Source organism: Apteryx mantelli, chromosome 30, assembly GCF_036417845.1.
Source record: "Apteryx mantelli isolate bAptMan1 chromosome 30, bAptMan1.hap1, whole genome shotgun sequence".
Lineage (NCBI taxonomy): Eukaryota > Metazoa > Chordata > Aves > Apterygiformes > Apterygidae > Apteryx > Apteryx mantelli.
The window spans coordinates 4,406,055-4,431,159 of NC_090007.1; the positions used below are offsets into that span (position 1 = coordinate 4,406,055).

The 25,105-nt window shown below is 62.5% G+C and overlaps 2 protein-coding genes across 2 annotated transcripts; both read left to right on the forward strand.

Moving 5' to 3' along the window:
- Positions 1–1,503: 1,503 nt before the first annotated feature.
- KANK3 (KN motif and ankyrin repeat domains 3) lies at positions 1,504–21,908 on the forward strand. Its single transcript, XM_067312665.1, has 11 exons — positions 1,504–1,609; positions 11,704–11,785; positions 12,199–14,031; positions 14,347–14,446; positions 14,529–14,744; positions 15,527–15,614; positions 16,136–16,355; positions 16,760–16,902; positions 17,265–17,465; positions 17,593–17,691; positions 17,969–21,908. Exons 2-11 carry the CDS (start codon positions 11,749–11,751, stop codon positions 18,023–18,025), a joined length of 2,994 nt encoding a protein of 997 aa, XP_067168766.1. The 5' UTR covers positions 1,504–1,609; positions 11,704–11,748; the 3' UTR covers positions 18,026–21,908.
- An 829-nt stretch (positions 21,909–22,737) lies between these two features.
- Positions 22,738–24,100, forward strand: NDUFA7 (NADH:ubiquinone oxidoreductase subunit A7). The gene is made up of 4 exons (XM_067312732.1): positions 22,738–22,810; positions 22,924–22,973; positions 23,362–23,511; positions 23,838–24,100. Exons 1-4 carry the CDS (start codon positions 22,760–22,762, stop codon positions 23,932–23,934), a joined length of 348 nt encoding a protein of 115 aa, XP_067168833.1. The 5' UTR covers positions 22,738–22,759; the 3' UTR covers positions 23,935–24,100.
- Positions 24,101–25,105: the final 1,005 nt, after the last annotated feature.

A 25,105-nucleotide genomic window follows, 5' to 3' on the forward strand; every position in this document is an offset into this window, starting at 1 on the left:
TTTTATTTTAAGTTTTTTTTTTTTTTTACATTCACAAGGAGGAAACAAGAAATGTTTAGCGATGGGTGAAATTCTTGTCAGATGTCCAACACCAGGAACGAGGGACTCAGACATGGGCCTTTTGCAGAAGCGGCAGCCTGCTCCGAACTGCCCCGTGGGCTGGGAAGCGGGGAGAGAGCTCTGCAACATTCCTGGGAAGCAGGCACCAGTGGGACCTGCACGTCACGACAGACTTTGCCTCTCCAGATATAGAGCAGGAACAAAAGCAGCATGGTTATGGAGGAGCCAAAAACTTTATTTGCCAAGCAGTCACTGAATCAACAAGAGCTGCGCTATTTTAGACTTGCTTTGGGTAAAGAATGAGGGCATGAAATCATGAAGTTCATTAGCACAGGATGTCTCGGAAGCCAAGTGTGTAAATGGCTTGAAGAGGGATTATGTAAATCGGTGGAGGTAGATCCATGGGGGCTATTAAGGTATGAGTGTCCGGATGCAAACCCTTTCTCAGGAAGTCCTGGAGCTGACTGCCGGCATGGGAGGGACCTGCCGGGAAACACGTCTTGTTTCTTCTGCTCTTCCCGTGAGCAGCGGGCGCAGAGCAGGGGCCGGCGGAGGCACCGCGCGGGGCTGCTCCGCCGCAGCGCTGGCCGTAGGAAATACTCTGAGCTTCAGCAATCGTGCACTGATTCAGCTGAAGCTGAAAAGAAAAAGAAACAAAATCATTGCTAAGAGTTGCAGCGTTCAAAGAGCAATCTCTGATCGGGTCAGGTAGCGAGGGGGAGCTCCAGGCCGGCACGGAGAAAGCTGGGGATAGTTTTAAGGTGTTAAACTGCCGGGGGTCTCCGTGGGATGGAGGACGGCCCGGACCTCAGCGCGTGAACCAGCACAAAAAGCAGGCGGGGAAGAAAGCTGGCAAGAAAAGGAGACAAACAGCCTGCTGCCGGCACGAGGGAGGACGGCCAGGAAACGCCGCGGGGCCGGGCCCGGGGAGCCCAGCCAGGGCAAAGGGCTCCCGGCCCCCAGGGCCAGCAGCGGGTGCTGGAGATCAGGGCAAGGAACACCCCAAGCCTGGGGTGAGTGGCGCAGGGGACACCCCCTTCCTGGGGACACTGGGACAAGGGACACCCCCATCCCCAAGGTGACCAGGGCTGGGGACACCCCCCATCCTGGGGTCACCTTTTCAAGGGACAACCCTCCCCCCCCGGATGACTGGGCCAGGGGACACCCCCGCGCCCAGGGTGACTGGAGCAGGGGCACCCCTTGTCCCGGGGGGGGGGAAGCAGGGCAGGGGACATGCCCCTTCCCGGGGTCACCGGTGCAAGGGACCCCTCCTGCCCCGAGGCGATGGGAGCAGCCCCCCCCCTTCCCCCGGGCGAGCGGGTCGGGGGCGGTGCCGGCGGCCGCGGATCGGGCCCGGGGGCGCCGCCCGCCCCCTCCCCTCCCCTCCCCGCCCCGGCCCGGCCCCGCCGCCCGCCCGCTCCCGCCCTCGGCCCGGGGCTGCGGCGGGCAGCGCTGCCCGGCGCCGCGGTGCAGCCCAGAGCCGCCGGGCCCGGGACAGCGGCCGCCCGCGCAGGGGCCCGGCTGGAGCCGACACGTCGGGCCCGGCAAGGTGAGGCGGCGGCGGCCGGGACGGCGGGGGCCCGGCACGGCACGGCACGGCACGGCACGGCACGGGGCGCCCTCCGCCCCCGCGGGGCCCCGCAGGCAGCGGCGCCACCGGCAGCGGCTCCGGGCCGGGCGCGGAGGGACCGGGGCGGCGGCTCGTCCCGGCGGCGGCGGCAGCACGGAGCCGCCCGGGGCCCCGCGGAGGCGCCGCTCCCGCAGCCCCGGGGCCGCGCTGGGACCGCGGCGGGGGTTGGGCCGGCACCGGGGCATCCCCCGCCTCACCCCGGCCCGGGCGAACTGCTTCACTGCTGCTGCGGAAGCGGGAACGGGGCTCTTTGCCCCACAGCGGGGTGATACCGGGACCGGCGGCTCCGGTCTGCCGGGGCCGGGCCGGGCCGTGCACCCCGGCTGGCGGGGGGAGCCGGGGGAGCCCCCGGCGGGGTGTCCTGGGACGGGCAGCAAACCTCCCCCGACGTGCTGGGGCTTGCAGGGTGCTGTGGGGCTCCCCAGGGTGCTGCAGTGCCCATGGGGCAGGGGTGCCGTGGGGCTCCCCAGGGTGCTGCAGTGCCCATGGGGCAGGGGTGCCGTGGGGCTCCCCAGGGTGCTGCGGGGTGCTGCAGGGCACCCCAGGGTGCTGGCAGGCTTGCAGAGCTGGGGTTGCCGTGGGGCTCCCTGAGATGCTGCAGGACACCCCAGGGTGCTGGCGGGCTTGCAGGGCTGGGGTTGCTGTGGGGCTCCCTGAGATGCTGCAGGGCACCCCAGGGTGCTGCGGGGCTCAGGGTGCTCCCGAATGGGGCAGGTGGCGAGGCCGAGGCAGGCCGGGGGGCTGCGGTGGGTGCGCAGCCACGCGTGCATGCAGGCAGCCTGCTCCGGGATTGCGCCCGGCGCTGTGCGCCAGCACCCAGCACACCCTGACCCTGCCTGTCTGTCCTGAGCGTAAATTTAAGCCTTGTCATCGAGGAGCAGCTCCCCGCTCGCTCCCGGCGGCAGGAGGCATCTCAGGCTGTCGGGGCTTGTCGCAAACTCCGCGCATGTTGTCGCCAGCCCTGAAGGAACTGGGGAGGTCTTGGAGAAAAGCGCTGGTGGGCAGCTGCTGCACGGGTCCAGGGCGAGCGGTCAGTGTTGTTTCCTAGCGGAGCCACGCACAGAGCTATAGACGTGACCGGGGAGCAGAGCGCTGACACCCATGTGAGTGCATCGGCGTTTGGCCCGTGCGCCTGTTGTCCAGGTGTTGCATGAGCTCAGCGAGGCGCGACGCGCTTTGGAGCGATGCTTCTGCAAAGCCCGAGCAGCCCCCGCCGCTTCCCGACCGACCGGGGAGGCGATGACAACAGCAACTCCATAAATAACAGCCCAACCCTCAAATTAGGCTGTTGAGAACATCCTAAGCTTTTTCCCCTTCCCTCCGGCCGGGCCCCGGCTGCGTCAGCGCAGGCACACCCCGCGCTGGACGGGGCTCCTCCGCGAAGGCGGCGGTGGGAGAGCCGAGCAGCCCCTGCCCGGACAGCACGGCCTGGGTGGCCGAGGTGGCGTGTGGGGCATCGGGGACGTCGTGGAGCAGCACTGCAGGTGGGCAGGTGGCAGGGCAGACCCAGTGGCCTCGTACGCTCCTGCCGAAGGGCCGGGGCAGAGGCAGCGTGGCAGCCAGGAACGGCAGCGTGGAGGTGTGATGAGCGCTGGAAACCTCCCAGCCGTGTCCGTCCTGCAGTGCCGGTGGCCTCTGGCTCCCCTGGCTTTCACCTGGGGTGCCGGGCGCACGGGAGAGCCAGGCACCCGCCGGAGCTGTCTGTCCTGCTCGGGGCTGCAGCAGCTCTCGTGCGAGGGGCCCAAATCCCAGCGGGTCTTTGGCAGCTCCCCGGCCGCTCGCTGGAGAGGAAGCCGTCTGCTTGCTCAGTGGTTTCCCTTCAACTTTGGAACAGCCTCAGCCCTGGGCTTTAGGGCTTATCGCCTGCGCGCAGCTTCAAGGGAAACGTGCCTTTCAAAGATAAATCAAGTTGCGCTGGCCGGGGCTGCTCTGGACTCTGTTCCTCTCGCATTCCTGATGACCTCAATATTTTGGCTTAGGAGGATAATTGGTGAGATCCGTCAGCACGTCCAGCCCCAGGCAGTCACCCCAGTGCAGCCACGGTGTTTGAGCAACTCTGGCTGGTCCAAGGCGCTTCCCCGGGAGAGGCTGAGCTGGAGCCGGGGAGCAGCCGTGCTTTCCACTTGTGCCGATCGCTAAAGAAGCGCGGCACAGAGGAATCCAAAGCTTTAGAAGAAGCTCTCACCCTGGTTCGGTTTCTGTATGGACAGAGCTAAGGCCTCAGAGCTGCCAGCTGCTCCCTCGTCTGTGCGGGCGCAGTTTAGCTTGTGACTTTGGCGTGGGTGTACGCGTACGGCCAGCCACAACCCGACCGCGCTCCGAGATCCTCGGCCATCTGCCTCGCTCCTCGCAGCGGGGGTGTCCAACATGCCACTTACGGGACTTGCTTTTTTTAGCGTACTTGAGCTGGGTGGCTCCAGTTTGGGCCCGAAGTTTTGCGTGTTGGTATCTGTGCAAACGCACAGCAAGAGGATGGAGTAGAAAAGCGGCCCCATAGTAAAGCGTGACCCTGCCTCTGCCCACAGAATCGTGATTTGGCCTTGCACATCCTCATCCTCCTGTTCATGGGCTTCCCCAGCTGCGCTTCTCCTGTTTGCACCATCCAGCTTTCATGTGTGAATGCAAGGGCTAGAAATGACACTTTAATTTTTCAGAAGGAAGCTGAGATTGTCCTGGGTTCACCTGCCTCGAGGACCTGGTGCTGGCACGAGCCCCACCGCTGTGCTTGGGCTTGCTGGAGCTGCCGGGAGGTCCCTGTGCACCCACGTCTCCTCCCCGGGGCGCAGAGCGAGGTGCCCAACCCCATGCGCGGCCAGGGGACAACGTGGGGCAATGCCAGGCGCCAGCAGCGCGCGAGCTCTGCGCTCCCGGAGGAGCGTTAGCGGGGCCGCCGAGGCTGCAGAAGGTCGGTCGCTTCCAACAAAGCAGCCGACACGGTCTCCCCCGTTGGGATTTAAGCCGAGCTGGAGAGCGGTTTCCCTTTGAACCGGCGTTCGGGGCCGGCCGAGGACAAGGGTGGCTTTGTGCAGGCGGTGGCCGCGGCGGGGCCGCAGGTGCGGCCGCTTAACCCTCTCGCCGACGCGGCCTCGCCGGGCGCATCCGCCTCCGTTTCTCGGGTGGCGCTTGGGCTCTGCCGGGTTCATCGGCGCAGCGAGGATCAAGGGAGGCCGGCAGCGACTTGGGACCCCACGAGGAAGCCGGGAGACGGGGGAAGGAGGAAGGAAAGGGCTTTGTGCGCGCTGGACGCGGCTCATTCCTGCAGCTGTGCAAATAACCACGCGAGCCTCCCTCTCCGGCCCGGCGCTCAACTCTCGTCCCAACCTGCCGCTTGCCCCGGGGCGGTTTGCACCTTGCCAAGAGCCCGCAGGTTCCCAACGCCCAGCCGGGCCGGACTCTGCAGCTCAGGCATCCGACTCGCCTCCGGCATGTGCCCCTGCCTCCTGGATATCTGCCACCCCGCGCTGCCAGCGAGCTGCCGAGCATCTCCCGCCGCCGGGGGAGACGGGAGCACCGCAGCTGGGCAGGCGCCCGCCGGGCCACGTGAATGCAGTGGATTCACGCCGCAAATCAAGTCCGTGCTCGCGGGGGACACCGGATCGCACCTGCGGCTGCCAGCGACAGCCCCAAACTCCAGGGTTTCCGCCCCCGGTACCTGCTCCGCTCGCCCCGCTCCCACCCGCGCCGCCCCGGCCAGCCCCTTGGGCCACTTGTGCATTCCTGAGCGCTGGCGTGCGGCCGTTTCCTGACATTGTGCATGGATTGGGAACGTGACTCAGGCTGGAAGCGCCTGTGGGAGCGGAGCCCTGCGGCCGGCGCGGGGCAGCGCGCAGCTGGCCGGGCGTTTCACCTCTCGCACAGCCGATGGCAGGAGCGTTTTGGCTTCGTTTTGTAGCTGCCGAGGGCGAAGGAGAGAGGAGCAGCGCGTCTCCGGGTCGCCGGAGCGGAGGGGAGAGCAGGGTCCTCGGCAGCTTCCCTCGCAGCGCGGCCGGGGCGAAGGGAGCCGGGAAGGGCTCGGGGGGCGGCTGCCAGGGGTTGTGCAAGGAGCAGGGCGTTGGGAAAGGCGGGATGGACCGCTCGGCTTGAGCAACAGCTGGCAGCGGTGCGGGGCAGAGATGCGCCTCGTGCGGAGGCTGGAGCGCTCCGAGAGCGCGACCGAGCCTCGTCTCGGCCGTACGTGAGCGGGAACCTCCACCGGAAAGCAAGCGCGATGCGCGGCTCCCGGCAGGGCCCTTTGAAGGCGGCAGCTCTGCGGGAAGCCGGGGACGGAGCGCGGTGGTTTTTCCTGGCCTGGCCCCAGGCGGGACAATAGCCGGTCTCCCAGCGGAAGGGAGCCGCCGCGCCGCTTCCCCAGAGGAAGCGACCCCCCGCTCGTCCTGATGAGCGCCGGAGCCACGTGGTCGTTCCTGCTGCCGTCCCTCTTCCTCCCGTTTGATTTACAGCGCGTGCGAAGCCCAGCGGGAAGTTTATCCTGGCCCGGGGGCTGTTTAATTACCTGGAGGAAGGAGCACCGCCGTGTGCGGAGAAGGAAGTCGGCCCTTTCCCAGAACAGGCCGGGCTGGAGGAGGCGGGAGATGCGCGGAGCCTTTCCGTGCGGCTCCCTCGCCGGGTGCGAAGCGTGGGAATGGCAGGGCCCGGAGGGCAGCTCGGTGCGGGAGCAGAGAAGCCCCCGCGGGACGTAGCGGTCGCAGTCTCCGGGGCGTGTGTGCAGGGATCCGGCTGCAGATGGGTCGGCAGCGGAGCGGGAGAGCCCCAGGATGCAGCTCAGGGCTTTTCCCCCCCCCCAGGTGTGGGAACATCTGCTCCCTCCCCGCTTTGACCCCTTTGCATCGGGGCTGGCGGTGGCGGGTTGTGGAGGAGTGGGAAGGGTGGAAACCCACAGCATCCCTTCCCCGGAGAGGAAAAGTGACTGCAGAGGTTTGGTCACCCACTCACTCCGGTTTGCCTTTTCCAAGGAATTTGGAGGAGGGAAGCTTTAGTCTCGCGTGGCAGAAAGCTCTGGCCTGGGGTCAGCAGCCAAATCGCCTGGGTCCCCAGCCCAAGCCTTGTCCAGCTCCGGACAAGGGCCGGGCCTGGCCTGGCAGCTGCCCCCGAATCCCAGCTTTTCCTCCCCGGAGCGAGCAACGGGGCGAGCAAGGGGCTCGCTGACCACACAAATAGCCACCAGGGCTGGGGAAGGGCTGGCCTGCAGCCCGCTCGGATGCGGGGGATGCGGCTGGGAACAGGGTGTAGCACTTGGGTCCGTGCGGAATTAGCCTAGAAATGCTAGACGGAGGAGGCAGCAGCATCCAGGAGAGCGGCGTGCACCGGGTCCTGGCTCGGGGCCAGCGCGTCTTCCCCGAACCGGGCTGGGGCGATGGGGGAGCCGCTGCGGCATCTCCTCCGTTGGGCAGCTCCGTGCGCCCTCCCTCGTTTGCCCAGACGTGAACGCAGAACTATTTTGCTCGGACGGGCTCGCACGTAACAGCGAGCAGAGTCTGCCCGGGTGCAAGGGAGAGCTTGAGGGCGGTGGGAAGTAGACGAAGATGTGCAGGATTCGCTGGTGGCCAGGGAGAGGCCGGGAAGCGCATGGGGCGGATGAGCGAGTCTGCCGTGCCGGGCGCCGGGCAGGCAAAAACGGAGCCGTTGCTCGCGGCCGCGGGGTGTAAATCGCGGCGAAACCCTGCTTCCTCGCCAGCTGCCGCCTCCGCTCGCCGGATCGGTTTGTTTGCGGAGCGATGGCTCCAGAACAGGCCGTCGCCGCGTGGCTTGAACTCCTGAACCTGGTGCCTGGCAGCAGGGATGGAGACGGCCTCGTGCCCGGAGCTAATAATACCGTGCCCCTTCCTGCCCCACGCGCCCGTCCCATGGGGCATCGCTGGCAGAGGAGGAATTGGGGCTGGAGCCGGGCGTTTCTCCGCAGTTTGGGCAGAGGCCTGATCCTGTGGGTCTCTGCACCCTTCTCCCGGCAGTGCTGAGTCCCGGCTTCCTTTAGGGCTGTGTTTGAGTTGCTTTTCCGGGGGGGGGGGGGGGGGTGTTGAGGCTCCTGAGCTTTTCCGCCCGCCTCGTGCTATCCCTGGCCTGCAGGCGACGGCGGCCTCCGCCGACGCACGCGACGCGCTTTGTCCGACGGTCCCTTCCTGATGGTGCCGAAAATAGCCTGGTGCCAAAGGCTTGGCCGGCCGACAGCTGCGCTCGGCAGCTCCGACGCCACCCGCGCGCGGCAGCGCAGGGGCACCGGCTTTGCCCGCGGCACGTCGCCCCGCCGCCGGCGCCCGGGGCCTCCCCGAGCGGGCAGGAGGGCGAAGGGGTGCGCGAGAGCTGCCGGCGCGCGCGGGATGCCGTTTGCGGTGACCGTCTCCGCGGCTGCCCCGCGAGCGGGGGCTCCCCGCCCCGGCGGCACGGCGTTGGCATCTCTCCGGGGAGCAGGTTGGACCCCCCCAGACCCGTCTTACTTGGTCAACGTGATGCATGAAAGCGAGATGTCCACAGCATCACCTCCACCTTCGGATCAATGCCAGCCCGGCCGGGGCAGACCTGGCCCACGCACCCTGGGGACGGGGACAACTGGTAATTAGCAGCCGACAGGGACCCGGGGGCTCTGCGGAAGCTCTTGGGGAAGCTGGTGCTCGGGTGAAGGTTGCTGTCTGCAAGGGCTCGACGTAGGGCGCGAACGCCCACCTCCGTTAAGGCTACGATCCTCCCCTCCTGCCAGCTCCTGGCAAACGTATCCTAGAAACGAGGCTGCAAACGGCAGCAACTCCGGGAGGAAATGGCAGGTTGCTGCTTTATCGATGCCTGTTATTAACCGCGTAATTACAGGGCTCGCAGCCAAGGCGACTGATGGCGAAAGCAGCTGGAAGGAGCAATGGGCTGCGCCGTCAGCACGGGCTGCTTTGAGCAGACACGAGCAGGACGCCGGGAGATGCCTCCTGGCGCGGATGCCTCCTGGATGGAGGATGCCGGGAGATGCCTCCTGCACGAGGCAGGAGAGCCCTGATTAAAGGCGATACCATCGCAACCCTGGCGCGAGACAGCGTCTGTACGGAGTCCAAGGAGTATTCGATACCGGCCTGGAGGAGCTGGTGCAGCCGTGTGCCAAGCTGGTTAGACGTCTCCTGGCATCTGGGCGCTGCGGCGGCGAGAGGTGCTGAGCGCCGCTCACACGATGCATCGGCCGCGCTGGAGCCTGCTGGCGCCTCTGCGTTCCCCGGGGCCGCGGGACAGGCAGAGCCGAGGCACCGGGACGCCGGCTCCGGCACCCTGCTGCCTGCGCGGGCAGAGAGGATGTGCGAGCGTGGAGCACGGTCCAGCCGGACGCTGCTGCCCCTTGCCAAGCTGGCGGCACGAGAGGCGCCTGGAGCAGCCGAGGGTTTTGTGCGCTGCTGATATACGTAAGTGCTTGTGGAGGGGACGAGCCGGCGCGTGCACGTGGGATGCTGCCGGGCAGGATCGCCGCAGCCCACAGCCTGGCCCGGAGCGCGGGCAGCCAGCGGCTGTGCAGTGCCAGCAAACCTGCAAAACGTGGCCTGGGAGCAATCGCTCCTTGGACGTGGCGTGAAAACGTAGAGATCCCTGGAGCCTGGACGGGCCTCTCTGCAAATTGTCAGCCAAAGCAGGAATTCAGGCAAGGAGGAGGAATAAAGCAGGGCTGAGGGTCTCCCTGCAGAGAAGGGCTGGAAATGGGAGTCCGCAGGCAGGGAACATCGACTGCCTGCAGCACTGGTTAATCAAGGGAAACGCTTTCCCTGAGGAAAGGGCAGAGTTGATCCTGACACCCAGGATCTCCCCGGGACCTGGCTCCAGGCGTTGGCTGGGAAGGGGCTTATCAGGAGCCGCTGGGCCCGGAGCTCGCTGGGAACAGCTCTCTTCCCGACACAGGGCTCGCTTTGTTCCAGCGCGTTCCCAGAAGACCGAAGAGCATTGTTCCCGCAGCCCCGGCGCCCAGATGCAGACAGATGTTCCAGCAGGTCCGAGCCGAACAATCGCATCTGCTGGCCTCCGCCGGCGGTGAGGTCACCCCTTGGCCCGCGGCCCGCGCCGGCGTTTCTTTCCCTCTCTCGCTTTCTTGGGCTTGCGGATTCGTTCCTGCAAGTCTGCTTGGTTTTACCGCGGTCGGGAGTTTGCGCCTTTTCCCCCTCCGAGCAGCCGGTATCGCGCCATGGTCGGGACCCGCCGCCCTGCGCTGAATGCCAGGCTCTCGTGTGCATCTGGATGCCGGAGGGAGGACAGGGGTATCCCGCTGGCTCTCCGTGCTGTGCCAGCCCCGTGCCTGGCTCCCGGGAAAAACCACGCTCGTGTGGCTAGAAACTCTCTCCCTCCCTGCTTTGCCCCGCAAAGCCCTGCTGCGGGACCCTCGTCTTCCTCGCCGGGGGCCTCTGCCAGGACCAGCCCTTGCGTGTGTCACCTACGGAGCCGTTCGGTGATATCCTTCTGCCCGAGATGGAGCAGGGATACGGGCGGGCAGTGGGGACCCGCTGCCAGCCAGAAGATGCCATTTAGCCTCTTCTTCCCTTAAATCAGGGTCCCGAGCTGCCCCCCCGCCAGCAGCCTGGGACGTTTCTGGCAGCTCCGCTTTCTAGGGGCAGGTTTCTCGCTTGGCGGGAGCGAAGGGCCTCCGGCAACCCGAAACGCCCGGCACGCGGCCCGGGACGAGCCGAGCTGGCTCGGAGCTTGCTGCTTTATCGCTCTATTTTGAGGGTTTCATCGCGTTTCTTTTTCTCCCTGCCGTGCCTTATCCCGCGTTATCAGCCAGCAGAGGTTCTCCCTGCTCTGCACCTACTATGGAAGTGCTGCAGGCACAGGGAGCTAATTTTAGAGCCACCGGCCCCTCGCCGCGGATAACCGAGAGCTGCCGAGCGCGGGCGGACGCGGAGGGGATAAGCCCGGCTCGGCGCTGCGCTGCGGCACCCAGGCTGGGCTGCGAGGGAGCAGGGGAGCAGCGGCTTCTTCGGGGCTCCCCGGGAATTTGGGTTGTCCCCCGAGCACATCGGGAAGGGAGCTGGGAGCTCCGTCCCGGGGACGGGAGCCGGTTGTCTCCGCGGAGCTGGGGTGTCCCGGGATGTAGGGATGAACCCACGCGGGGTGGGAGCAGCATTGCAGATATCCGAGGCGTTTTGGACAAAACTAGCTGGAGTCGGCCCAGATCCTGCATTTGGGAGACTTTGCGGCCGGGAAGGGCGTTGCCGAAGCCGGAGACAAGCTGTACGGGGCTTTTGCAAAAGCAGAAAAGCTCGGACGAGCCCTGGGCTCTACCTGGGAGGGGACCAAGCCGGCTCATCCGCTGGCCCCCTGCCCGCCTGCAACGCCACCCAGCCGCGAGCCGGCTCCCTCCCCGCGTCCCGCCGGGCGCCGAGGGGCCTCCGAGGGCGAGCGGCGGCCGAGGCAGGGCCGGGGGCTCCGCAGCGCTCGGCCCCCCCGGCAGCGAGGACGGAGCTGGCACGGAGCGACCCGCCGGCGGCTGGGACCCGCCTACGGTGACGTGGCTTTGCGAGAGCTCTCGTTTTCTTTTCCAGAGCAAATTTCTCCACTGAGAATCGTATCCGTAACGGCTCGGCGCCCCGCGGCAGCCTCGTTATTCCGGCCCGTTCCCCCCGTGCGGCCGAGCTCTGACTCACGGCTTTGCACGCTCGGAGCTGGCAGCGCCTCCTCTGAGCGGCCTCGGCCGTCCCAGACCGGGCTGCGAAACATTCCTTAAATGTACAAACAATCCCCGGCCTCGCAGGGCGGTTCGATGCTAATCCGCCCGGGAAGCCGGCCCGCAACCGGAGGTGGCCACACTGCCCCGCTCGAGCCGCCCGGCAGCGGGTGCACCGGAGGCTTTCGGGAGCCGGGACGGATCTCGCAGGCTTGCGATGGAGGCACAGAGGCAGCCGGCGCTTGGCTGATGGCTGGGGAGCGGCGAGCCCGCATCCCACGGGGATGCTCCTCAGGCTTGGGGTTTGGGCACCCGGCTCGTGCCGGTCGGATGGGGCTCGCCAGCTGGCGCCGGTCCGATTTACGAGGTTTCGCGGAACCGGGACCCCCTGTCGTTTCAGGTTGATGGTCCCCTGGTCGGTGGCGTTGGTGTCCCCGGGGAGAAGATGGCTCAGCCCGCGCACCTGAACCAGAACCTCCCAGGTAAAGGGACCGGTGGCCGCTCGCGGGGGGACATGGCGGGGCCGTCACTGCGCAGGGGACAGCGGAAGGAGCATTAGGAAGGCGGCAGGGCTGAGCCGCCAGGGCACGATGGACTTAACATGGGTTTCCTGGCATGTCCTCGCTCCGGCACCAAGCTCCTCACAGCAGAGCGGGTACCTTGAAGCACCCAACTGCACCAAGCTCCCTGGTAAAACCTCCACCTTCAGGCTGGGTGCGAAGCTGCTGTGATGCCAGGAACAAGCCGTCCTTCGTGCCACCTTGCAGCTGTCTCGGAGGGGTGGGCTGCAGGCTGCAAATCCCAGCTCGCCCAGTATAACCCAGTTGGAAAGCCTTCCTGTCTCCGTCAGGTCGCTGCCTAAGCATCTCCCTGCTTGCCCCTGCTTGTCTTGCAGATCTCGGGGGCCCGTTCTTGTACAGGGACCAGGACGATGGGGAGAAGAGCTCGTATTCGGTGGAAACCCCCTACGGCTTCCTCTTAGACCTGGATTTTCTGAAATACGTCGATGACATCGAAAGCGGCCAAACTCTCAAGAAAGTGCCGCTGCCTCGGAGGGTGAAAGGGGCCAGGCAGCAGCCCGGCGCCCTGCGCAGCCCCAGCAGCCAGGCCAGCGGCTGGACGTCCACCGAGTCCCTCACCTCCACGGCCAGCGAGGAGGGGAGGACCACGGTCCTGCTGTCCCCCCATGGCCGGGCTCCCCTGGAGACATGGGAGCCCCGGAGCAAACAAGCCTCCCACCCCGTGTCTCCGACGCCGGCGCTAAGGCTGCTCCCGCCGCCTGCCCGCAAGTGCCTCGTGCGAAACCCCCGGGTGGAGAAGACCTTGCTGGAGACGAGCAGGAGGCTGGAGCAGGAGCAGGGCCATTTGCTGGAGAGCAGGAACGTCGTCATGCCCGGACCACTCAGTCCCTCCTGGAGCAGCAGCAGCAGCTCGGCCGGCCCCAGCGGCGCGCCGGTCGCCCCGAGCCAGCCGCCCGCGTGGGTCCCCTCCGGTGGGAACGGCGAAGGCCAGGTCGCGCCGAGCTCCTCGCTCACGGGCTCCGCCAGGATGAGTCCCTCCACCTCGGGGCACAGCACGCCGGCCGCGGGGCTCAGCGCCGCGCAGCTGCAGCACGTGCGGGAGCAGATGGCTGCCGCCCTCCGGCAGCTCCGGGAGCTGGAGGAGCAGGTGAAGACCATCCCCGTCCTGGAGATGAAGATCTGCGAACTCAAGGAGGAGAAGGCGAAGCTGCTGGAGAAGCTGTCGACGGAGCCCGGCGAGGCTTTCCGCTTGCCCTCGCGGCCCCCCAGCGCCGGGGCGGCCAGCGGGGGCGAGCCGGAGAGCGACGCGGAGCCAGCGAAGGCGCGAGCGAGTAAAATCGCCGAGCTGAGGAAGCTCACGGAGAAGCTGTCCGTGTCGGAGAGGAACGGCAAAGGCAGCCGGGCCGCCCGCCCCGCCAGGCCCGCCGAGAGGCCGTGCCGCTCCGTGGCCGTGGGAGAGGACCTGGACATGAGCGACGCCGTCTTCTACTACCGGTCGCAGCGGGCGGGCTGCGCCGAGGCGGCCGGAGGGGAGAAGGAGAGCAGGGACGCGGCGGTGTGGGTGCTGGAGTCCTCGCTGGGGCTTCCCACCGAGGCGGAGAGGGAGCTGGAGCTGCTGCAGCACACCGTCGGCCACCAGAAGGAGGTGATCGCCCTGATGGAGGGCCACCTGCGGGAGGCCACGCGGGAGCTGGAGGAGCTCCGGGTGGAGGTGTGCGCCCGCCGGCTGCGGCGGCTCGCGGACAAGGAGGTCACGGCCAAGCCGCAGGTGGCCGAAGCGCTCGTGGAGGCGGCGGTGCCGACGCGGAGCCAGGCGGCGGGCGACCCCGTGCAGACGGCGGACCGCGGCGTGAGCTGCTCGCCGCCGACCGCCTCGGTCGGGGTCGGCTGCCGCCTCGAAGGGAGGGACGTGGCGGTGGGGCCCGATGCGGCGCTGGGACGTGCGGACAAAGGCGTCCAAGCCGACCCGGGGGCCGCGGTGCTGGACTGCGGCACGGCCGGCGTCGAGCACGGAGGCGGCCGGAGAAGTCCCGAAGAGCAGGGTGACACGGAGCCGGCACCGCGGGGAGGAGAAGGGGCGCCGGAAAGGAAGGAGGGCACCTGCCTGGGCATCCCAGCCGCCGGGGCAGCGGTGCCGGAGACGGGACACGAGGGACTGGCCCCGACCCCGGCGCGGGACGGCGGAGCTTCCCCCAGCCCTGCGGCTGGTGAGTCGGTGCCGGGGGCACCAGGCACCCGGGTCGGGAAGCGGGTCGGGATGTTCCTGCGGGGGTGAGGGTTAGGGAGAGGGCAGCAGGAGGGTGGCCCCGTTGGGGACGGGGACGGCAGGATCTGCATGCGCAGGGCCAGCGCTACACGTGTCACGACAAGCGCCCGGTCTCAGAGGCTGCCCGCGTCCTTCGCGTGCCGGGCGCCGACCGCGGCCGAGTCGGTGCCGGCGGCATTTCGCGCCGCGTCCGCCTGTGCCAGGGGCTGAGCTCGCCCGGCCGTGACCACCCCATCTCCATGCTGCTCCCCCCCAGGAGCCCTGAAGTCCATCATGAAGAAGCGGGACGGCACCGCCAGGAGCGAGGCCGAAGGCAGCAAGAAGAGCCTGCAGTTCGTGGGGGTGCTGAACGGCGAGTAGGTGCCAGGGCACGGCGCGGCTCGGGAAGACTGGGAGCTGCCGGAGCGCTCCCGACCGCTGCCCCTCTCCCCCGCGCAGGTACGAGAGCACCTCCAGCGAGGAGGAGGAGGAGGAGGATGAAGGAGACAGCTCCTCCGAGAAGGTTTCAGCCGACAGCTCCGACAGCGACGTCCAGGAGGACACAGACACCTCGGACGAGGCAGGCGAGAGCGACCCAGGCAGCCCGGAGCAGGGGGCCGTGCCGGAGGACAGCACACCCGTGCCGGAGCCGGAGCCCACCGAGGTGAAGGAGAAGTAAGTGCGGGAAGGGGCTGCCGGCGGCGGAGGCTCCCGCTCCCCGGGAGCGCTCGGCCGCCAGCGGTTAGTGCTCTTTTTTGAAGGCCGGTGCTGGCCCCAGCTCTGCCCCCTCGGGGAGTCGCTGCCGCGTTTTGGTGCAGCTGACGGGAAAAACACATTCGCCTCCTGCAGAAACCATTCAGCAGGGAAAAAAAAAAGAAATCATTCCAGCTTTTCGGGTCTCCTAAGGCAAACAGGAGGTTGTGGCAGCAGCTGCCTTTTTTCTGGGGGAGATAATTTGGAGAAAAAAACAATTTCCGTGGCATTTTTCAACAAAAGGAAAAAATTCGGCCTAAAAATGGGCAAATCTCGTCGAAGCAAGTCCGTATAAGGCTCAGCTCTGCCCAGGCCCTCCCAGAGCCTTAGCAGGGACAGGAGAGCGGCTCCGTCCGGCTCCCCGATTCCCCTGGCTCCCGGCAGCTCTGCCCCGGTGGGAAGCGTTTCTGCCCGCCGTGTGTTTGCAGAGGCTGAAAGCCAGCCGGGACACAAAGTCCGTCTGGAACATTGCACGGTTGGGAAACAAAGGGAATTCGATGCGGCTGGAGAGAGGAGCCAAAAACCTCCTCGGAGCCGCAGGAGCAGCCGCTCCGCAGGGTCGCGGGCTGGGGGAGGCTGGAGGTGGAGGTGGGCATGGGTGCTCCTTGCCAGGGCTGTTTCGGTGGGGTGAGACAACCCCCGCAGCCCAACCCGGCCGCGCGGCTCGGCCCCGCGCTCAGAGTCTCCCTCGCCCGCTCCGCCAGGTTCGAGCTGAGCCCCAGGATGCGGGAAGCCTGCCTCATCGTCAAGAGCCACCTGGGCCACCCTGGCGCCACCAAGAGCAAAGAGGCAGTGAGTCAGGGTGCTGCGGGTGGGATGGTCGGTCCTGGCAGCTCCCCCAGGTCCCAGGCTGGCTGCTCCCGGCTGGAGGGCACCGCTGGGGCTTGGTCTCCCCCAAGACTGGCCAGAAAAGCCTGACCAAGCGCCCCTCTCCCCAAAACAAGGCCCTGTTCTCTGCTCCAGCTGGAGGTCCAGGTCTGGCTGCCTCCAGCCAGAGCCCGGAGAGCACAGCCCTCTGCCCGAGAAGCAGCTCCATGGGCTGAACATCCTCCAGATACCCCAAAAGCCGCGTGGACTCAGCTAGGGGCATCCTATGGGGCATCCCAGCAAGGGGCTGTGTTTTGGGGTCCTCCCCTCCCGGGAGGCAAGGAGACGATTTCTGCTCCCTGTCTGCACTGCTCGGGCGCTGGGGCTGGAGCTGGTGGCTGGGACCATCAGGGTAACATGGGTGCCGGGGGGACGTGGCGACATGCCCAGGCTCGGCCGTGGCCGGGAGCCACCTCTCCCGGCTCAGCCCCGCTCGCCGTCTGCAGCTCGCCAGCAGCAGCCTGGTGCTCCAGGAGTGGTTCCGCGTGTCCAGCCAGAAGTCATCTGTCCCCGACACCGTCGCCAACCACCTCCTGGCCTTCGCCGAGGTCTCGCCAGCCCTCCTGGCCCACGTGGTCAACCTGGCGGATGGGAACGGCAACACGGCGCTGCACTACAGCGTCTCCCACTCCAACTTCCACATCGTGCGGCTGCTGCTGGACACCGGTCAGTGGTCCCTGGCTCTGCTGCTTTCCCACCCCGGGGACCTCACCTTGCTCCAGGCCTCCTCGCGACTCCCCATCCCTGGGTTTCCCATGAGAAATGCCCTCCTGCTGGGATGCCACCATGTTCCTGCCGTGCCCTGGGGCAGCCCCTGGCCCGGACAGCTCTGCTCTAGCCACCAGCAGAGCTTTGCACCAGCCCAGGTAGTCTGGGCAACTTCCCCTGGCCCTTTGGTAGCCCAGGTTTGGAAGGGGGGACAACCTAGCAGCAGGTCTGTGCCTGCAGGGCTGCAAAGCAGGGGAGGGAGCAGGGTGCGCAGCATGGTCCTGCCCAGCACGCAGCACCCGTCGGGCCCCGCTGTCCCGGGAGCAGTGTCCCGAGTCCCCCACTCTGCCCATCCCTCGCAGGGGTCTGCAACGTGGACCACCAGAACAAAGCCGGCTACACGGCCCTCATGCTGGCGGCGCTGGCGGCCGTCGAGCAGGAGGAGGACATGAACGTGGTCAGGAGACTCTTCAGCATGGGCAACGTCAACGCCAAGGCGAGCCAGGTTGGTGTGGGCCGGGGGTTCTGCTCGCTGGTGCCGTGTCTTGACCCTCCCCCCCCCCCCCAGCAGCTCCCAGTGCCACACTCACCTCCTGCCTCCACCCCGAGGACAGGACTGTGGTCTCCAAACCTGGAAGGGCCAGTGCATGGGGAAGGCATCACATCAGGAGCTCCTTTTGCCCAGCATCAGGGCGCTCTGGTTGCACCTCCACTGGTCTCCAGGCAAGAAGATACTCATAGCCTGTGTGGACACTTGGGGACAGCAGTGGAGCCTCCCAGGGCAGTGGGTTGAAAAGGAGGCACAGCTGGGGGCTGGCACCATCACGTGCAGGTTGGAGCAGCCTGGCAGCGTCCCTTGCGTTGCAGGCTGGCCAGACAGCGCTCATGCTGGCCGTCAGCCACGGCCGGCAGGAGATGGTGGAAGCCCTGCTCGCCTGCGGGGCCGACGTGAACCTGCAGGACGAGGAGGGCTCGACCGCGCTGATGTGCGCCTGCGAGCATGGCCGCGTGGAGACGGTGAAGCTGCTCCTGGCTCAGCCCCCCTGCAACATCTCCATCGTGGACAGCGTAAGCCCCGCAGCGGTGCTCGGGAGGCACGAGCCCTCCGCCACTCGTGCCCAGATGCCCTTGGGCTCTCTGCTATCTCCCACTGCTCTGCCAAACCTCTTCCCAACTGCTCTTCTGCCCTTTCTAGGATGGTAACAACGCTGTCGCCATCGCGCTGGAGGCCGGCCACAGCAACATCGCTGCGCTCATGTACGCCCACCTCAACAGCACAAAGATGCAGCCCCCCGTGAGTACTGCAGAGCCCCCCGGCTCCCTGCTTGCTGCCACCTGCCCTGTCCCATGCAGCGGCCACAGAAGTAGCACCATGCCACTGACTCGGCCGCATGGAGGACAGACAGCCCAGCGGTCCCTTTTGGGGGGACACCTCCCCAGGGAGGGGGTTGTGGAGGGGAGAGCAGATCCTTGGCCACACTCTCCAGCAGAGCACCAACGTGGCTCACTCTGACCTCGAGTCACTGCAGGGGTCTCTAGAGACATTTAGCGACTGTCTTCTCTCTCTGCAGCAGGGGACATCACCGACAGGCACCAAGAGTCCTGCGAGCCCAAAGAAACCAAATTAGAGCGACCTTCAGATCCAGCCAGGGTCCAGCCACATGCCCAGCCAGCTTCCATCAGTGCCGGGCTGTAATTTATGTCCCCCTCCCGCCGCTCCTTTGTGTGCTGTATCGCGCTCTGAGGCTGCAGATGTTTTTATTCTCCTGTCAACAGAGCGGGCATCGTCCCTCGGGCTCGCCTGCGTCTGCTGAGGGGAGCAGCCCGCACTCGGCCGCCTCGTTCTGCAAAGCGACAGAGGAGCCAAACGTCGAGTGACCGTGGGGTAGGAAACGCAGCGAGCTGAAGCCAGCCCTGTCCCCTCCCGGTCCCTATCAGCCCAGCTTCCAGTCACAACCGCTGGAGCTGTGCCAGCTCGGAGCCCTCTGCAAGTCACTAGAACAACAGAAAACCACCCCAGCCAGAACGGTGCACGGTTCCTGCTCTCAGCAAGCTCCCAGCAGCTCAGGGAAGGCAGCAGAGCGGAGCATCGGGGAGCAGGGCTGCGAGAGGGCGAACACCGGCTCGGCAGCCAGGAGAGGAGGCAGAACCAGAGACTGCATCGAGCACTTCTCTCCCTTCTACCTGAGAGCCCCTCTGAAGCAAGCCGGCATGTCTTCCAGCCTCTGGCAGCTGCAAGCCATTAGTAAATCTGTCACTAGACCCAGCAGAACATGCTTTTATTGTCTTTTCTTCCCTCAAAAGAAATGAAAAGCTTGCAAGTTTCAGTGTTTTTGAATGGGAGACTGAATATAAAAAAAAAACAGCTAAAGCCAATAGGAAAAGGCCAAACTAAGCATTTTTACCACAGAAGAAAAGTGCAAGGTCTCACCAGACTTCCTGATTGAATTCCTCCTGGTCTCCATCCCTTCTGTGGGCCAGGAACCTGGCTGGGTCCTGAACCCTGCTGCACAGGGCCAGCTGGGAAAGGCAAAGCCCCACTTACTGACCGGAGAAGGGACACAAGACAGCTGATTAACACTGCCTTAGAAATACACTGGGAGCATTTCCAAACTCAAATACTTGCCCTCTTTTTTTCTGGCATTTCCTTCCCCAGCTGCCATCTGAATTTTTCCTAGCATGTGCATGCAAAAAAAAAAAAATTACATTGCTTAGTCAAAAAACACAGCTCATCATCAAATCAGTGTTTTGCTTTGCTCAGCAGGAGCAAAACTCCTGGCTGCTCGGGGCTGCAGCCAGCACTGCCGACAGAAGGGGGGCCACCAGCCGTGAATTCACGCAGAGTCCGAGACTGTGCACAGCCCGTACCCCCCGCTGGGAGCAGGGACCTTCTCCAGAGGGAGACAGAAATTACCTTGTAAACATTGCCCGTGCTAAACTCTTACCTACTGTGAAGACAACTAGAGCCAACAAATAAGTCCCTTTCTGCCCACTTTCCTTCTCAAGGGGGAGGAGAGTGGCTGAGGACCACTCCGGGGAAAAAGGTGGGAAAGAAGAGCTATAAGAGCTCAGAGAAAGCCTAGGGCCTGTGAAGATGGATGCGTATGTAAAAGTCTATGTTTGTGTCTGTGTGTGCAGCAAGGCAGGTGGGAACACGCAAGGTAAGGACTAAGGACTGGGAGAATAAAAGGCTTTTGCATGTGAAGCAGGCTCTGCTCTCAGAATCCTCCGCAAAGCAGGAAAGCAGTGCCCCAGCCCCCATTTCTGTTCCTTGGCCCATCTTCCTCTCCACCATCGCTTTTGCGCCACACAGACCTGGTCTGAGCCACGCTGTAAGCTGGGAAATACTCCCCAATAATCCTGTTCTGAGCAACACCCTGCTGTTCTTGCCATGGACCTGTTTCAGCTTTGCACTGAGGTTAATACAAGACGCTCACAGCAACTCCCTAGTACACTGCTCTGTATGTAATTCATATTCACTGCTTGGTTTCACAGGTTTGTTTACTGATATTTTAATATTGATGTTTATTTTTAAGATACAAATAAAATTTAAAGTAAAATTATTTTGAAGTTACAACACAGTGACCATCAGCAGTCTCCTGCCTCCTCGTCTGGGTCAAGCCAAAGCACCCAGCACATCTTCAGCACAGGGACAGCCTGGGCACAACTTCTGCTGTGAGCAGTTGCCACCATGTTTCAATTCATTTCTTGCAAGTTGATGGACTGACCAAATCTGTTGCACTTTTCTTCTCACTGAATTACCCCCACAGTCAGAAACTGGACTGAGGTATCATGAGGTGGTGTTTTCTGGCTTGTATCACTCGATAGGACAAAACAATGCTGGGAGCAAACGTAGCCCTTTGCTATGCTTGGTTTGTTTTGGTGCTCTGGTATTGTTAAGCTGCATTATTTTAGAGCAATCATCTGAATGGGAGAGGGGACGCAAGGTCACCTCCCTCCTCATTTGGCTGGGGAGCACACTGACCAGGCAGAGATATTTGGGCAGGGCTACAGTTGTTCTGAACCCCCCCCACACACACTGCTAATTTACCTCCATCCCAGCCCTGAATCACAGCTGATCCCTTGCGTCTTGGTCACTCAGCACACGCTGCGCCTGTCACAGCTGTTCAGCCACACATCGCTGGCCTGGCACGAGCACACACACTCTTTGGTCCCTGCCAAAGCTGTGCTGCAAACAAACAGCAGCTGGAGAAGTAAACTCCAAGGTGGACACCTCCTCTCTACCCCCATGGATAATTCTTGAGTACTCTGCTGTGTCACAGAAACCATGAGAACACAGATTCACCCTATGCTCAAACTCCAAACCAAAGAGGAAACAAAAACAGATCAAGCAACAGCACAGGCACACACTAGACAAGGGCTTGCTCCAGCGTGCAAAATCCGTCTAAGACTGCACACGGGCCTGACTCTGTGCACACCACGCATGCCCTCAGCAGGGGAAAAACCACAAACGCTCTTGAACAATACTCACTATCTGCCATAGTTTAGTGATTTGAGCACCTATTCTAGACGTGCCCTCCTCAACTTTATGATAAGTCATTCCCACCTGCCAGTAAAGTGTCAAAAGTAAAGCACATTCAGGGAGGAGGAACACTGCCAATAGAAAAAACAATGTAGTAAGAATGCAGGATCAGGAGCCACAGACCTCCTGATTCGATTCAAACACATCACAAACCAGTATCACTCTCAACTGATGGAAAACGCCAGTTCCGCCACAGGGACAAAAAAAGTGCTTACAAACCTGCTCCTGCCTGTACCACAGCAGTTTTCAGTCTCATTTCTAATCCTTTCAGTCTCATCTCTACCACTACATAATGGCCTAAAACAATAAACCTTTCCAGCTGATGTTGTGGCAGAAGGGAAAGTTGAGGACAAAACTAAATGAGACTGATTTACTAGCTCCTCTAAGGGGCGCAAACACTCACTATCTATGGGTGACTGCCATGAAAGACAGCAAGTAGCTATATTTATAGTAACATTTATAGACTAGCTTACTGACCACAGAAAAACAGAAGCAGCAGGCAGCTGCCTTGCAAGCCAGTCCAAAGCTCAACTATGAAGTGCAGTGAAATTCCAAAAAGGTCCATGAAGCTTAATAGTGTCACCTCAGTGGTTATACAGAGGGAAACATTTATCGGAAAGGTCATGATTAAGGTCACTGTAATCAAGATAAAGCTAGTTATTTTTGCTGTAAAAGGCAGGTTAATATAAACCACAAAAACATGTTAATATCAAGATGAAGGCATTTTATCCAAAAAGGGTAAGCGTAACCTCTGCAATAAGCAGACCAGGCTTTTGTCCCTCTGCTGAATGCAACTACAAAAGGCAGATGCATAAGCACTGAGACAAGCCAGAACATTCACCCGTTCAATAACTGAGACCTAGAGAAAACACTATTGGAAAAAAAAACCAAACAAACTTTATTGCATTAACTCCAAACGCCGTCCTCTTCTTCTGTGATCCATGCCTGGCAGAGTAGATGTCAACTAGCAGCTCTGAGCAAATGCAATAAGGCTTTCATCACCTGGAAGGAAAACAGTGGAGACCGTTTCATTTTGACTATAGAGCTGCTGCTCTGAATGGCTCAAAAGGGTAGAAGAGGTAAATAAAAAGGAACATTTCGTATTACTTGTGACCTAGGCAAGGTCTGAGCAGCTTCAGGGCCCAGTATCCCTCAGCGGGGGCCGCCGGCAGGCGAGTCCCGGGGCAGGCAGCCCCCGGCCGAGCAGAGAAGGGCCGCCGCGGGGGGAGGGAAACGGGACTCACCGGCAGGTCAGCGCAGCCGCCGGGCCTCGCGCTCCGACTCGAGCAGCGTCAGGACGTCGCCCTCGCGCACCGGCCCCTTCACGTTGCGGATGATGGAGCGGCTCGTGTCGTCCATGAACTCCACGCGCACCTGGAGCGCGGCACCGCGTCAGGCCGGGCCCGCTGGGCCCCCCCCCCGCCCGGCCCCGGCCCCGGCCCCGGCCCCAGCCCAACCCCGCTCACCTGCGTGCACTGCCCCTGCGAGCCGGTCCGGCCCAGCACCTTGGTCACCTGCGGGCACAAGACACGGCGTCAGCGCGCGGAGACGGCCCCGGTCCTCCCCGCTGCCACCCCCCCGGCCCGGCGCGGCCCCTCACCCTGGCGAGCTTGATGGGCTGCACGCGGCTCGTGTCCATGGCGGCTTCACGGCAGAGAGAAGGGGCCGGCCCCGCCCCGCCCGCTTTTATAGAGCGCCAAGTCTCGCGAGACCCGGCGTGCCCCGCGCGCCTTCCCGGCACCGCCCGCGCGCCTTCCCGGCACCGCCCGCGCCGCGTCCCTTTCCCCCCCACCCCCCCCCGCCCTTCACGGCGGCCAAGATGGCGACGGCCACCCGCATCATCCAGCGGCTCCGCAACTTCGCGGCGGGGGTAAGGGCGGCCCCGGGCCCCGCTGCCGGGTTGTGCTCGGCGCCGCGCACCCTGCAGGCCGCCGCCGAGCGCCGGCGGGCACCCCCCTGAGCCGCTCTCGCCTTGTCTTGCAGCGGGACCTCCAGGCCAAGCTGGCGCTGCGCTACACCGAGATCTCCAAGAGGTAACGGGCGGGCGGCGGCTCCCCGCCGCGGGCCCTGCCGCCGCCCGGGGGCGGCCAGACCTTAGCGCTGCTCCCTGCTCTCCTTTTCCCCGAGCCGGCAACGGGACCACAAGCGTTTTCTAGCCCCGCAGTTCCAGGAGTTCTTGTTTGCGCCCTCCGGAAAGAGGGGCGGTTACTGCAGAGATGGGGCAAAGGGGCTGTTACTTCCCAGCTCTGTGTTTTCACATGGTTGTGTTTGTATCGGGTGCATTTAGCTGTTGTAAAAACTGATGCGACTGCAGGCTGGCCAGAGCACAGCACTGCAGCGCTTGCGTTCTGTTTCACATTAATACAGAGACTTATTAATCATAACTTACGTGCTGAAGTTCTTGAAACATTTGCTGTCTAGAACCCAGCCGCCACCTCAGCTCCCAGTGGGTCCCAGTCACAAGTTTGCAAATAACTATTATTGCACCCGTGATGGACGCAGAGAGGCTTTCCCGCCAATTGTTGTCGCGTCGGCACAGAAAACCCTTGCTGCAGGGGCTCAAGCTGGCAGGTAGGTCTGACCTAGGCTGTCCTGCAGTTTTACAGCTGTGACTCTGCAAGATAAGCAGGGTTGAGCCTAGTTTGATGTGCCTGGATGATCCCTAAAAATACAGAACTCTTCCAATAAATAATGTTGTATTTAGCAGGTTAATAAAAGGACACTGAACTAATACTTTATTTCTGTATCTCTTCTTGAATAAGTAAACAAGTTGTTTGGAAGTTGACTTACCTAAACACTCTAGCACTAATCAAATTTGTACTCTTGATTAAATCTGAGTGCTCTCTATAAGCTGTTATTAAAACCTAATTACCTCTCTCATCCTTCCTCTCTCCCAGTTCAGGGTCTGCAGTGACAACAGCTGAGAAGAAACCAGTGACGCCAGGGCCAGTACTTAAGAAGTGGGAGCTTTCAAAAGACCAGCCTTATTTGTGAGAAATAAATACGATGAGGCTGGAGGTGCTGGATGTACAGGTCATAGCTCATTAAGAAGCAGCACAGTAATTTGGAAGCCCACATTGGATTCAGCTACCATGATGCTGTCTGTATTGAATTTATCCTAGTTTTGCTGGTGCATGACTAATAAATATATTTAAAGCTGTGATGTCTCCCATTTTGTCTGTTCTATTTGAATTACACAGATTACTTATTTTTAATATCAACTTTGGCATAAACTTGTTTTCTTGAGGGAATAGCAACATAGCGTACAACTTTGAGCTTTGGCTCAGAGGATTTGCAAGTTAATTGTATGCGATGATAACTAATCCAAGGTAAGACCCCTAAATGTGGTTGGAATATCACTTAAGGACAGAGTTGAGCAAAGCCCAAAAGGACCTGATACTCTGTTTTATTGGTAAGAGACATCAGTTAAATAGCATATGGCCCTCTCAGTCTAGAAATACTTGCTTCCCAGCAGCCTCAAAGTCCTGGTCAAATAACCAGATTTAGTCTCTCTTAGTTTGTTCTGACATTACATCTTTAAGGCTGCCATTTAAGAAGAATGGTTGGATACAGATGTTGCTAAAGCCTACTTCATTCCATTCCAAACTTATGTCCTTCTGTATATAGGGTCAGTTGCTGTTTAGTTGATTTGGATACGGCCCACTGAGCCTGGCAAACAAGCCAGGCAGGGCTGTATGCTGAATAACCCTGCAGGTGGGGCTGCCCTGTGGTAGTAAAACCAAGAGCTGGAGGTTCATTGCGTGCTGCCACCTTGTCCAGTTGACTAGGTGAGTGGGTAAGGGCCTCTGCTGTTGTTACCTTGGCTGTTGCTCTCATGTTGAGACTCCTTTTCCCCTGTAACTACAAGCTCAGAGGGAAAATCAGAGGACTTTGAGAATCAATTGCTAGTGTTTTCTCTGCTTTTTTTGCCTGTGCGTTGGGGTTCTCCTAGCGTTTTTTGGTAGTAAAACCATTAAGCACTGGGGTGGGGTGGGGAGTTGACTTAAGGTGAAGCTAAGAGATCTTGCAGTGTTATTGGTTACATAATAAAGATAAGAGTAGGGGGTGATAAGCATGACGAAACCCTTCCATCATGTGACTTCTAGCCTCTCTGAGCCAGTTGCCTTCATCGTAACTTACCTTGGGCTATATTTACTCCTTTGGG